This window comes from Scyliorhinus canicula, chromosome 5, assembly GCF_902713615.1.
Source record: "Scyliorhinus canicula chromosome 5, sScyCan1.1, whole genome shotgun sequence".
NCBI classification, from domain to species: domain Eukaryota; kingdom Metazoa; phylum Chordata; class Chondrichthyes; order Carcharhiniformes; family Scyliorhinidae; genus Scyliorhinus; species Scyliorhinus canicula.
The window spans coordinates 152,203,362-152,216,223 of NC_052150.1; the positions used below are offsets into that span (position 1 = coordinate 152,203,362).

Here is a 12,862-nt window from a genome sequence, read left to right on the forward strand (position 1 = left end):
GATGTTCTTGCCTTTGCCTTGTTGAGTTCTGCTGGGGTCTCCAAGCCCACCCAACACCTCGGCATGGTTTGGGACCTAATGGAATTTCTGCACCTGGAGAAGGTCAAGTGGGAGGATTGGTCGAAAGATTGTATCGGAGGTTGTGGCCTTTCATTGCATATTTTAAGGAACTAACCACGGTCAGTTGCTGGGGGGGGGGGGGGGGGGGGGGGGGGGGGGGAGTGGTGGTAGGGAAAAGGGGGAGTTGGTATGAGCTGCATGTAGTTATATTTTATTCAATATATTTTTTTGTATGTTATATCTGTGGAATTGTAAATAAAAAATTAAAAAATATTTGTACTATTTGGTACAATTGAAAATCTTTAATTTTTTAAAAATATCATTGGTCAGGCCTCGCTGGTGTAGTGTATTCAATTCTTGGCAACTATACCTAAGCAAGGGTGTCAAGACCATGTGTGAATGGAGTCCTTGTTATCCAACAACTTGTTGTGGATGATGGCATCAATAACATGGAATTAATGGAAATATCACTCACAGGCAATGAGGCCTCCCTTTAATGAAGTGTTTCTGCTTAGCAATACCTCCCACCACCTGATCCTCCCAAATCACGGTGGTGGCAATGTAGCCCTCATCAACCAACCGGCCCGTCCCCACCGCTCCTCTCCTTAAAGCATCTCAACCGCTGGCCCTCAATAAGCTATGACTTTTTAAAAAATGTGTTCTTTCATGGGATATCAGCACCGCGCGTGAGGCCAGCATTTATTGCCCTTAATCTGAATGGAAATTTTAGAGGGCTGTTAAGAGTCACATGTAGGTCACACCAGGTGAGGTTCACAGATTTCCTTCCCTTAAGACATTCGTGAACCCGCTGCGTTTTATGATAATTGATGATAGTTTAATCGTCACGTTTACTGAGACTGCCTTTCAATTCCCGATTTTATTAATTGAACTTAAATTCTCAATTTAAATCTGTATCCACAGAGCATTAGCATGGTCCTCTGGCTTACTAGTTCAGTGACATTACTACATTACCATCATCTCGGACATTTCTGCAGCCACTAATTTGCTCAACCACACCCTTACCTCCATCTTTGATGCTCTTGTATTCACTAAAATTGCTGTGTTGGTTGTTCCATATAACATAGCCCACTTCCACTTATTTAAGTCCAATACTTCATGGCTGTTCATCGCCAGATTTGGCTGGATTGCATAAAGCACTATATAGCCTTGCTCTTCTCTGCCAAAGCTGCTCACTACTAAACTCTGAAAAACATTTCAAAGCATGCCTCTAAACAGCTATAACGCAGGCACCTTCTTACAATATATTTTAATTAACAATGAGCACAATGCATTCAATTCAATGAAAAGATGGCTTCAAAATGCGAGATTCTTCCTACTATTAACCTAAATTAATTTAAAGAAATTTTCAAAACTGCATTATCTGATTTGGGCAAACCAGTCAATAATAAAGTGCAACTTAATAAATCATGTGTATTTTTATTTTGTTGAAACCTTCACTAACTCCTAGCACCATCTGTTATCATCAAAACTATATGACAAGATATGCTATATAATTAATAGGTAAACAACAATCTAATTAAAATGGACAAATACCCCATGTTCTTGCCATTTGGGAGCTCTAATTACAGGCTAAATTTTAAGCTTGAATTAAATATTTAAGCTGGAAAATTAACTTTCCTTCTAGAGCCTTGAATACATTAATACAAATATGTGAAGCTATTTTCAATACAAGAGTTGCATGCCAGAGAAACTTCTCTATTGCTGTGTATTGTCCTGTGTTAATCATCTACTCAATTATTCACCAGCAACTTGTTTAGAACTCATTCAAGTAGAAGAGATTAAATTTAAGCAGACACTGTTCTAGGCTTTTATCTAGGTTCAACACTCAAAATTTGGCTTCACCAAATGATGAAACCATATTACAGCAAATTACTTCAAAGCATTAGGTAATTAAAATTTCTAATATTTTTAAAGGAATAAATGGTCTATGTAAAACAGTAAAAAAACTGTGAAAGAAATTGTCTCTATTAACTCAAATTACTGTACATTGCAAAATAAATGCACCATCAGAATCATGTAACTTTGGCCACTTACTGTGAGCAGAGGCAGTCAAGCCCACTTAATGAATAACTGATAAAAGATTGAAATATTGACAAAACCGCCAACACAAATCTCTTTTCTAACTTTTTCCAGTGTTAGAGGTCTCTGCTAAATGAATGAAACATTTAACTGAATTGCAGAAATCCTGATTTATTTATTTTAAACTGTTAAATTCCTTTAGTCAATCGGTTAGAATATTTTTAGAAACATTTTAAATTTAGATATAAAAATCATTTATTAACCAATTCAGTGTTTTTTCTGACTACATTTGATCTCATTTGAGTACATTGTTCAGCTTGAGTATTTTTGGCAATTATTATGCCAAGCATTTTGTGAGCTGTTAAAGCTACCTTATCAGGAGTTAATGCTTAGCTTTATGATGATGCCTATAACTCACCTATGTTTAGTGGCACAAAACCCTTCAGCAACAAACTGGCACAAACTGAATAATGGAAATGGCACCTCTCAAGAAGATGATTGTCTTGTTTGCAAGGTGAGAATAACTGCAATGTTGAGTGAGCTAAAGATTTCCAGGATCCTTAAAGTAAAATTTCTGAAGTTTTCTCGTATCATAGCCTCTTATATAAAAAAATAATTGACATACTTGTATAATTATGCAAATGAATTAAATGCACTTAGTTTTCCACATCAACTATGTGATAATTTTAACAGTAATGTAATTAGAATGCAATTTGCATTCGATTGCCATCTTCTTGCCAAACTTGATAAAACTGACAAAACTAATAAAAAAAAGTAGAATGGTTAAGTGAATAAAATTATTTGGCAAAATTATCCATCGAATAGTTTTCTCTATATCTGCATGAGTTTGCTCTTCAGCTACCTTTAGCTTTTGATTCTTTGTGCTAGATCAAGTGACTTGGTTCACAACAATATTAATGGTAATATTTATAACTGGAAATAAACTGGTGTTACCTATAAAACTTGGCTCAGTGTGTAGTTCTGTCATGTTTGACTGGCTGCAAAGTAGTTGCAAAAGTACTTCATCCCTCAACCACCATTACTAAAGCACATTAACTGCTCACGTATCTCATTGCTGTATGCAGTATCTCGATGTGAACTAAATGGCTGCCATGTTTGCCTACAAAACAAGTGACTATATTTTAAAATTAATTATGCGTTGAAGATGTTCAAGATGTTTTATAAATAAGTTATTTTTCCTACTGCTACAAGAACAATGGTTTTGAAATCAATTCTGTGTTACACAATTGCAGAATTAGAATTTGAAACACATGACATTGCATTAAATTTAGTTCTCAATTCTGAAGCACAAAAATTACATTTAATTGCAAATATGGAGAAGGAGCAGGAAGCACCAAAGCCTTGTTGGGAAGCTTCATTTAACAAAATTGACTGATCTAGTCATTTGATTATGATTTTTTTTAAACCAGCCTATCATTTGACAAAATAAAGCTATATAACTCAGTGACAGAAGATGTCGCAAGTCATTCTCCCATGTGTTGGAAAAATATCTTTTAGACTACATGCTGCAGCTAAAAATGCACTTGTCCCTATCTGCTGTCAATAAATGCCACAAAACTATTTTCCTCACATTGTTGTTGGAGGTTCAGCTATGCACAATGATTTTTATAGTCCGATTATCGGTCTCCAGACTTAGGCAGATAATCAACTCTGGACACGCACTAGATTACAGAACAGCAAGTATTGAAATAGGTTAAGTACCGAAGATTTTTTATTTCATAAATTTAGAGTACCCAATTCATTTTTTCTAATTAAGGGGCAATTTAGCGTGGCCGAACAACCTAGCCTGCACATCTTTGTGCTGTGGGGGCGAAACCCACGAAAACACCGGAAGAACATGCAAACTCCACACGGACAGTGTCCCAGAGCTGGGATTGAACCTGCGCCATGAGGCAGCAATGCTAACCACTGCACCACCTTGCTGCCCTAAGTACCAAAGACTGACAGAAAATTGAAAATGAAATACTAATTTAAACTGTACCAAGTTAGAATTATGACCATATTGTCAAGATGCCATGGGAAGAGGAAGGGGTGTTAGCGACGGTAAAGGAGTGGATTAGGGTGCGCATGGGGAATGTTCCCTTCAAAATGCTGACAGGGAAGGGAGAAGATGTTTTTGGTGGTGGCATCCTGCTGGAGTTGGCAGAAATGGCAGAGATAATCTTTTGAATACAGATGTTGGTGGGGTGGAAAGTGAGGAAATTATGAATCTGGGAGGTAAGGGGAAGGGGTGCAGGCAGATATATGGGGAATGGTCAGACACAGTTGAGCATCCTGTCATAGAATAACAGAAAATAGGTGGAGTAGGCCATTCGGCCCTTCTAGCCTGCATCACCATTCAATATCATAGCTGATCATGCAAATTCAGTATCCCACTCCCGCTTTCTCTCCATACCCTTTGATCACTTGAGCCCCAAGGACCACATCCAGCTCTCTCTTGAATGTATCCAACAAACTGTTTGTTGAGAATTCCACAAGTTCACAATTCTCTGAAAGAAGAAGTTCTTCCTCATCTCAGTCCAGAATTACTTAATCCTTATTCTTCGGCTGTGACCCCTAGTTCTGGGCATCTCCAACATAGGGAACATTCTTCCCGCATCTAGCCTGTCAAGCCCATCAGGATTTTATATGTTTCTATGAGATCCCCTCTCATTCTTCTAAAGTCCAGTGAGTACAAGCCCAGTCAATCCAGTCTTTCTTCATATGTCAGTCCTGCCATCCCAGAAAGCAGTGATCTTGCACTATGAAATGCTGATAAATGGTTCTCCTAGAAATGTACATGTTGCCTTACTTGCTCATTCTACTCTTCCAATCTCTCCAACCCAATCACCCATATTAACTTGCCCACTATTTTTGGCCACACGGCTCAACATGCTGACTGATATAATCTTTTTCTTTCCAATTAAGGGGCAAATTAGCATGGCCAATCCACCTACCCTGCACATCTTTGGGTTGTGGGGGTGAGACCCAGCAGACACAAGGAGAATGTGCAAACTCCACACGGACAGTGACCCGGGGCCGGGATCAAACCTGGGTCCACGGCACATTCTTGCCACCCCTTGACTGATATAATCTATCTCAGGGGTGGGCAAACTACGGCCCGCGAGCCGCATGCGGCCCGCCAAAGGTCTTTATGCGGCCCACCAAGATCAATTTTTTTTTTTAAATTTAAGGTTAATGGCGGGGGGCTGTTGGGTTACTGGTATAGGGTGGATACGTTGACTTGAGTAGGGTGATCATTGCTCGGCACAACATGTGTTTCATGTGAAGTTTCTACTTTAAAATATTAATTAATAAAAATTAATTGCTTTTTTTTCTTTAAACTGAGTTACTTTGTTTTTCAAATAAATGTGTTTCATGTAAAGTTTCTACTTCAAAATATTAATTAATAAAAATTAATTGCTTTTTTTTCCTTTAAAAACCTTTTATTTTGGCTATTTTAAATATTAATTATTTTACTTAATATACTATGCGGCCTTTTAAAATTGTGAATTTCTGAATGTGGCCCTTGCACGGAAAAGTTTGCCCACCCCTGATCTATCTACTCTCATTATCTCAAGTCGCTATCTCCAACTATTTCCCTCTATTGTTACCACTCATACCCCCAAAATCCCATTTCTCTCTGTGTCTGCCCCCAGCAAAAAACTCTTCCCTTTACTCGAGTATTGTCCCCTTACTTACAACTGCCTTTCAAATTCTCTAACTTGAACAATCTTTTGGTCCTGTATTTCCTACAATACTTCTGTAGCTGTTGAATCTGCTCAACAGCCATCTCAAGTCTTTCATTGATAACTCTCCCATTGCAGACACTTCCCCAAAAAGCCCATTCTTTGATATCTCATGTTCATGCATCAGAGACCTCAGTGTATCCAGTCAAGCTATCCATTGCCAGATTTGGCCAAGCCATGGCACACACTATCACACCTTGCTCGTCCCAGAATCATAAACTATTTTAGGATTATCCCAGTGATTTTTTTTCTTCACCACAAATCATCTCCTGCCTCTTCCCATAACCACCATCCCCATATTTAACGATGGGGAGGATGTTTAATTGTGAGATGGAGCCTATCTATTCAGTTGTCTTTTCCAGATCCACCACTTCTCCTTGCCAACAAATTTCTCCCAAGCTCTCTCTCCTGCCCAAGTCCTGAATCCTCATCTTTTTTCAGTTTCTCTCCTATCTTGTTTATGAAACACACAATTTGCTTTTGATGTGTTCCCACTAAATTACCCATCACTCAACTAACTTCCCTTCCTGGCTCCATGGCTAGCTGACAATACTCCCTTTACTCAGGTATTGTCCCCTTTCTTTTCAAAATATCTTTCTCATAAAAAAACACCTTTGACTCTTTACAAACTATAGTCCATCTCCAATTTCCATTTTATCTCCAAGTTCTTGAATGGGTTGTCACCTCGCAAATCTGTACACATTCATCCTTTAGCTCCTTGTTTCAATCTCTCTGATCAGTCTGATCGTTGACAAAATACTGAAATGGACCTTATTCCGCGTTATAAATTAAATTCCTTTGATTACGACTGCACTATTTGTCCATGTCCTTCTCAAATATCCATGCAGATTTTGTCATGGTTGAGGATGCCATCCTTTTCTAACAACTTCCCCCATTGGAAATGACAGAGTGTTCTAGCCTAGCTCTATTCTCAAATATCCAGGCAATGGTTCCACTTCATGTCCTCACATAATTTCTTCTAGAGTCTCTCAAAATAATCTTTCCTTGATCCTCTCCTACTTCTCCTTTGCACACTGCCCTCAGTCACATAATCTGAAACCACAATACATTAGGTCCAAAAATATGCTGACAACATCAAGCTGCAGCTCTATCTTACACCAACTCTCTCAACCCCGACACGGTCTCTTTGACAGACTACTTGTCCAATGTCAGTGATAGGTAACATTTTCCCAAATTGTTTTCCCAAAACTGCGAGGTTTGATAGATGGGTCGTTTGGAGGTTTGTGTGCTCCGTCCAATGCCTTGACTTTGCTTCAACAAGTTTCCGAAATGTGTTCATGCCTTCTCGTATGAGCCTTTTCCATTTTACATAGAATTTACAGTGCAGGAGGCCATTCGGCCCATCGAGTCTGCACTGGCTCGTGGAAAGAGCACCCTACCCAAGATCAACACCTCCACCCTATCCCCATAACCCAGTAACCCCACCTAACACTAAGGGCAATTTTGGACACTAAGGGCAATTTATCATGGCCAATGCACCTAACCTGCACATCTTTGGACTGTGGGAGGAAACCGGAGCACCCGGAGGAAAGCCATGCACACATGGGGAGAACTTCAAGACTCCGCACAGACAGTGACTCAAGCCGGAATCGAACCTGGGACCCTGGAGCTATGAAGCAATTATGCTATCCACAATGCTACCGTGCTGCCACAATGCTACCGTGCTGCTACAATGCTGGTCAGTCCCAAACCAGGATCTCCCATGAATCAGTGAGATGAATCGGTGAGGATGTTTGATCTCTTCAGGGATGCTTTGAGGATATCCCTAAAATGCTTAAATGCCTCCAATATAAAAATTGTGAACTACATGCTCAAATCCTTTCCTTTCATCACATTTTCCTTTTATTTTAGTAACCATCTCCATCCCTGCAACACTGTAAAGTTGCCTTGGTAACATCTGAGGACTAGTACTGAATTTGGGAGACCAGTCCAGCAACAACCGGACAGTGATATTCACGCAATCATTGCCAACATTCATTCTCCTCTAGCACCATCCCTGGATATAACTTTGTTCTGCCAGCAAGGCAGACACACGGAAGGTGGGGGCACAGTGATACACAGTCAGGTGGAAATAATCCTGGGAGTTTGCACCAACATCTCCAAAATCCATGAAGTCTCATGGTTTCAGATTAAGCATGGGCAAGGAAACCTCCTGTTTATTACCACATACCACCCTGAAAAAATACTCCTCCATGTTGAAAATTGCTCAGAAAGTCATAGCATAGAATATCACAATCAGTGGTTGGGCGTACCATCACATACTAAGTTGTGCAAGGCAGGCTTCCGGTGGCTGTGATGGATCAGTAAGCCACACATCTGGGAGCTCCCGTTTTAAAGAGATTTTTCGGCTCTTTTGAGAGCCCAAAACGGAAATTTTTCGACGTCTCCCGGTGGGGGAAGGTGTGCTGAACGACTTTCCCTGCAGTCCATGACTCGAACTCGGAGTGGAAAGGGGGAAAAAACAGCAGCAGCTCCTCAGAAAAAACGGGGGAAGGGATCCAAGATGGCCGCCGACAGAGCTCCAGAGGAATGGAGACTCTGGGCCCAGGAGCAACAAACTGATCTCCTGCGCTGCTTTAAAGAATTCAAGGATGAAGTACTGAGCTCTCTGCAGGAAACGAATAGAAGGCTGTCAGAGATTCAGTCCACCCAGGGTGCTGCCATCAAGAAGTTGCAGACGCAGGCCATTGAACGAGAGGAGGAGGCCGTGGTCCTCGTGAGTAAGGTGGAGGGGCACGAAGCACTCCACAAGAAGTGGCAGGAACGCTTTGAGGAGCTGGATCACCGCATGAGGCGGAAAAACCTGCGGATCTTGGGCCTTGCAGAGGGGCTGGAGGGATCGGACCTGACAGCCTATGTGGCTGTAATGCTGAATTCGCTAGTGGGGGCCGGATCTCTCCATCTGCCCTTGGAGCTGGAGGGAGCGCACAGGGTGCTGGCCAGGAGGCCCAAGGAAGATGAACCCCCGCGTGCGGTGCTGGTGAGGTTCCACCGGTTCAGTGATCGGGAGTGCGTGCTGCGCTGGGCCAAGAAGGTGAAGAGCAGCAATTGGGAGAATGGGGTAGTGCGGATCTACCAGGACTGGAGTGCGGAGGTGGCTAAGCGGCGGTCCGGATTTAATCGGACAAAAGACGTGCTTTATAGAAAAAAGATAAAGTTCGGAATGTTGCCGCCCGCGCGCCTGTGGGTAACTTATTCGGACCGGCATTATTATTTCGATTCCCCGGAGGAGGTGTGGGCCTTCTTGCGGACGGAGAAACTGGACTTGAACTAGGGGTTGGGGGTTGCGAGGTCGGCTGTAAGATATTAGTGCTGGGTTCTGCTGTTGCTGTGTTCTCTTTTTCTTCTGTTGTTTTCTTCTTGTTTTAGTACTTTTGCAATTTTGATATGGTTATTTACGGAGGGGTTGTTCTGCTATGTTTTTGTTTTTGTGCTGTGGGACATTGTCTGGGCTGTGTATCTTGAGGGGAGGGTCGGGGGGGGTATGTTGTATTCTATGCCGGAGTGGGGGTATGGAGTGGGGCTGATATTTGGGAGCTGCGTCAGAAGGGTGTGGTGGGGCAGTGCAAAAGCGCGGGCTTTCCTCTGGTTTCCCATGCTGCGGGGCTGGGGGGTGGAGATGGTGACGGGGAGGCGGGGCCTTAACTGGTTCTTCCCCGCGCTGGAGCGGTGCCAGGAGGAGGGATAGATTGGGGGATGATCCCACTTCGGGAGGGGTCGGGCTATTGGCGGGAGTTTCCGGGGTCAGCAGAAGTTAGCTGACCCACGGAAGTACAATGGAGGACGGTTCGCGGCTGGGAGGGTTCCTAGCCTGGGGGGGAAGGGAGGGGGGGGAAAGGGGAATACCGGGTTGCTGCTGGTAGGGTCAAGAAGGAGCTGGTGGGGGCTGGGGGGACAGAGGTGAGGGGTTGTCACTATGGGGACGGGGTCGAGCAGGGGGTGCTGGCCTGGGGCGGGCAGTCAACGGGCTATGGCTAGCCGACGGGGGAGGGGGGCGGGACGCCCTCTGATCCGGTTGGTCACCTGGAATGTGAGAGGGTTGAATGGGCCGGTGAAGTGGTCGAGGGTACTGGCTCACCTGAAGGGGCTAAAGGCGGATGTGGCAATGCTTCAGGAGACCCACCTGAGGGTGGCGGACCAGGTCCGCCTGAGGAAGGGATGGGTGGGGCAGGTTTTCCACTCGGGGTTGGATGTGAGGAACCGGGGAGTGGCGATTCTGGTGGGGAAAAATGTGTTGTTTGAGGCATCGGAGGTGGTGGCGGATAAGGGGGGTAGGTATGTGATGGTTAGGGGCAGGCTACAAGGAGAGAAGGTGGTACTGGCTAGTGTGTATGCCCCAAATTGGGACGATGCGGGCTTTATGAGGCGTATGTTGGGACGGATCCCGGATCTGGAGGCGGGAGGTCTGATCATAGGGGGGGACTTTAATACGGTGTTGGATCCTTCACTGGATCGGTCCAGCTCTAGGACGGGTAGGAGGCCGGCGGCGGCCAAGGTACTGAGAGGGTTTATGGACCAGATGGGTGGGGTGGATCCATGGAGGTTTGTAAGGCCGAGGGCACGCGAGTACTCTTTCTTCTCCCACGTACATAGGGTCTACTCTCGGATAGATTTCTTCGTGGTGAGTAGGGGACTGATTCCGAGAGTGGAGGAGGCCGAGTATTCGGCCATTGCAATCTCCGACCACGCTCCGCATTGGATAGAGTTGGAGATGGGAGAGGTGCGAGACCAACGTCCATTGTGGCGGTTGGATGTGGGGTTGTTGGCGGAGGAGGAGGTGTGTGGGAGGGTCCGGGCAAGTACTGAGGGGTACCTTGAGGTGAATGATACGGGGGAGGTTCAGGTGGGGATGGTCTGGGAAGCCCTGAAGGCAGTAATTCGTGGGGAGCTGATATCCATCCGGGCACACAGGGAGAGGAGCGAGAGGAGTGAGAGGGATAGACTGGTGGGAAAGATGCTGGAGGTGGACAGGAGGTATGCAGAGGCACCAGAGGAGGGACTGTTGGGGGAGAGGCGCAGCCTGCAGGCTAAATTTGATTTGCTGACCACTAGAAAGGCGGAGGCACAGTGGAGGAAGGCACAAGGGGCAGTGTACGAACATGGTGAAAAGGCGAGTAGGATGCTGGCTCATCAGCTGCGCAAGCGGGATGCGGCTAAGGAGATTGCTGGAGTGAGAGATAAGAGTGGGAATGTGGTGCGGAAGGGGGTAGAGGTGAATGAGGTCTTCAAGGATTTTTACGGGGAACTGTACCGGTCGGAGCCAACGGGGGAGAGGAGGGGAATGGAGAGGTTCCTTGACGGGCTTACTTTCCCGAAGGTGCAGGAGGAGAAGGTGGAGGGGTTGGGTGCGCCGATTGAGCTGGAGGAGCTAGTTAAGGGGATCGGGCAGATGCAGTCAGGGAAGGCACCGGGGCCGGATGGGTTCCCGGTGGAATTTTATAAAAAGTTTGTGGATCTAGTGGGCCCCTTGCTGGTGCGAACACTCAATGAAGCGTGGGAGGGGGGGACTTTGCCCCCGACGATGTCACGGGCGCTGATCTCGTTAATTTTAAAGAAGGACAAGGACCCCCAGCAGTGTGGTTCGTACAGGCCCATATCTCTCCTCAACGTGGACGCTAAGGTGCTGGCAAAAATCCTGGCCACCAGGATAGAGGACTGTGTGCCAGGGGTTGTACACGAGGACCAGACAGGTTTTGTGAAGGGAAGGCAGCTGAACACGAATGTGCGGAGATTGCTGAATGTCATTATGATGCCGGCGATTGAGGGGGAGGCAGAGATAGTGGTGGCACTGGATGCGGAGAAGGCCTTCGATAGAGTGGAGTGGGGGTACCTATGGGAGGTGTTGGGGAGGTTTGGATTTGGTGAAGGGTTCATTAGATGGGTAAGGCTGTTATATGAGGCCCCGATGGCGTGCGTGGCTACGAATAGGAGGAGGTCGGAGTACTTCCGGCTTTACCGAGGGACCAGGCAGGGTTGCCCCTTGTCCCCCTTGTTGTTTGCACTGGCAATCGAGCCGCTGGCGATGGCATTGAGAGATTCAGAGAGGTGGAGAGGCTTGGTGCGAGGTGGAGAGGAACATAGGGTGTCGTTGTATGCCGACGACCTGTTACTGTATGTGGCGGACCCGGTGGGAGGGATGCCGGGAGTGATGGAGTTACTAGCCGAGTTTGGGACCTTCTCAGGTTATAAATTAAACTTAGGCAAGAGCGAGGTGTTTGTGGTGCACCCTGGAGACCAGGAGGAAGGAATTGGTAGGCTCCCGCTTAGGCGGGCAGGGGAGAGCTTTAGGTACATGGGGGTGCAAGTGGGCAGGGACTGGGGGACTCTCCACAAGCATAACTTTACCAGGCTGGTAGATCAGATGGAGGAGGAGTTCAGGAGGTGGGACATGCTGCCATTGTCGTTGGCGGGGAGGGTGCAGTCCGTCAAAATGACAGTGCTTCCGAGGTTCTTGTTCCTTTTTCAGTGCCTGCCCATATTTATCCCCAGGGCCTTCTTTAGGAGAGTGACTAACAGTATTCTGAGTTTTGTGTGGGCACATGGGACTCCGAGAGTGAGGAGGGTGTTCCTGGAGCGAGGAAGGGATGGAGGTGGGCTGGCACTGCCCAACCTTCTGGGGTACTATTGGGCAGCCAATGTGTCAATGGTGCGTAAATGGGTGATGGAGGGGGGAGGGGCGGCGTGGAAAAGAATGGAGATGGCGTCATGTAGAGGTACGAGCCTGGGAGCCATGGTAACGGCACCGTTGCCGCTCTCCCCTAAGAGGTTTACCACGACCCCGGTGGTGGCGGCGACCCTAAGAATCTGGGAACAATGGAGACGGCATCGGGGGGAAACAGGGGCCTCGATGGAGGCACCACTGGGTGGCAACGATCGGTTCATCCCGGGGAACACGGATGGGGGATTCAGGGGGTGGCAAAGGGCGGGCATCAGCAAATTGAGGGACCTGTTTATTGGCGGGAGGTTTGCGGGCCTGGGGGAACTGGAAGATA

The 12,862-nt window shown here is 46.0% G+C and overlaps 1 protein-coding gene across 2 annotated transcripts in view; it reads right to left on the minus strand.

The window, feature by feature from the left end:
• tbc1d5 (TBC1 domain family, member 5) overlaps positions 1–12,862 on the minus strand; it is a 604,945-nt gene that overhangs the window by 457,870 nt on the left and 134,213 nt on the right. Inside the window, exon 4 of one of the 2 annotated variants that reach the window (XM_038797832.1) lies at positions 1,084–1,263. In XM_038797832.1, the coding sequence (XP_038653760.1) occupies positions 1,084–1,263 (180 nt within the window). Of the gene's footprint in view, positions 1–1,083; positions 1,264–12,862 lie in introns of those variants that run through there. The other variant, XM_038797833.1, reaches the window with a different exon arrangement.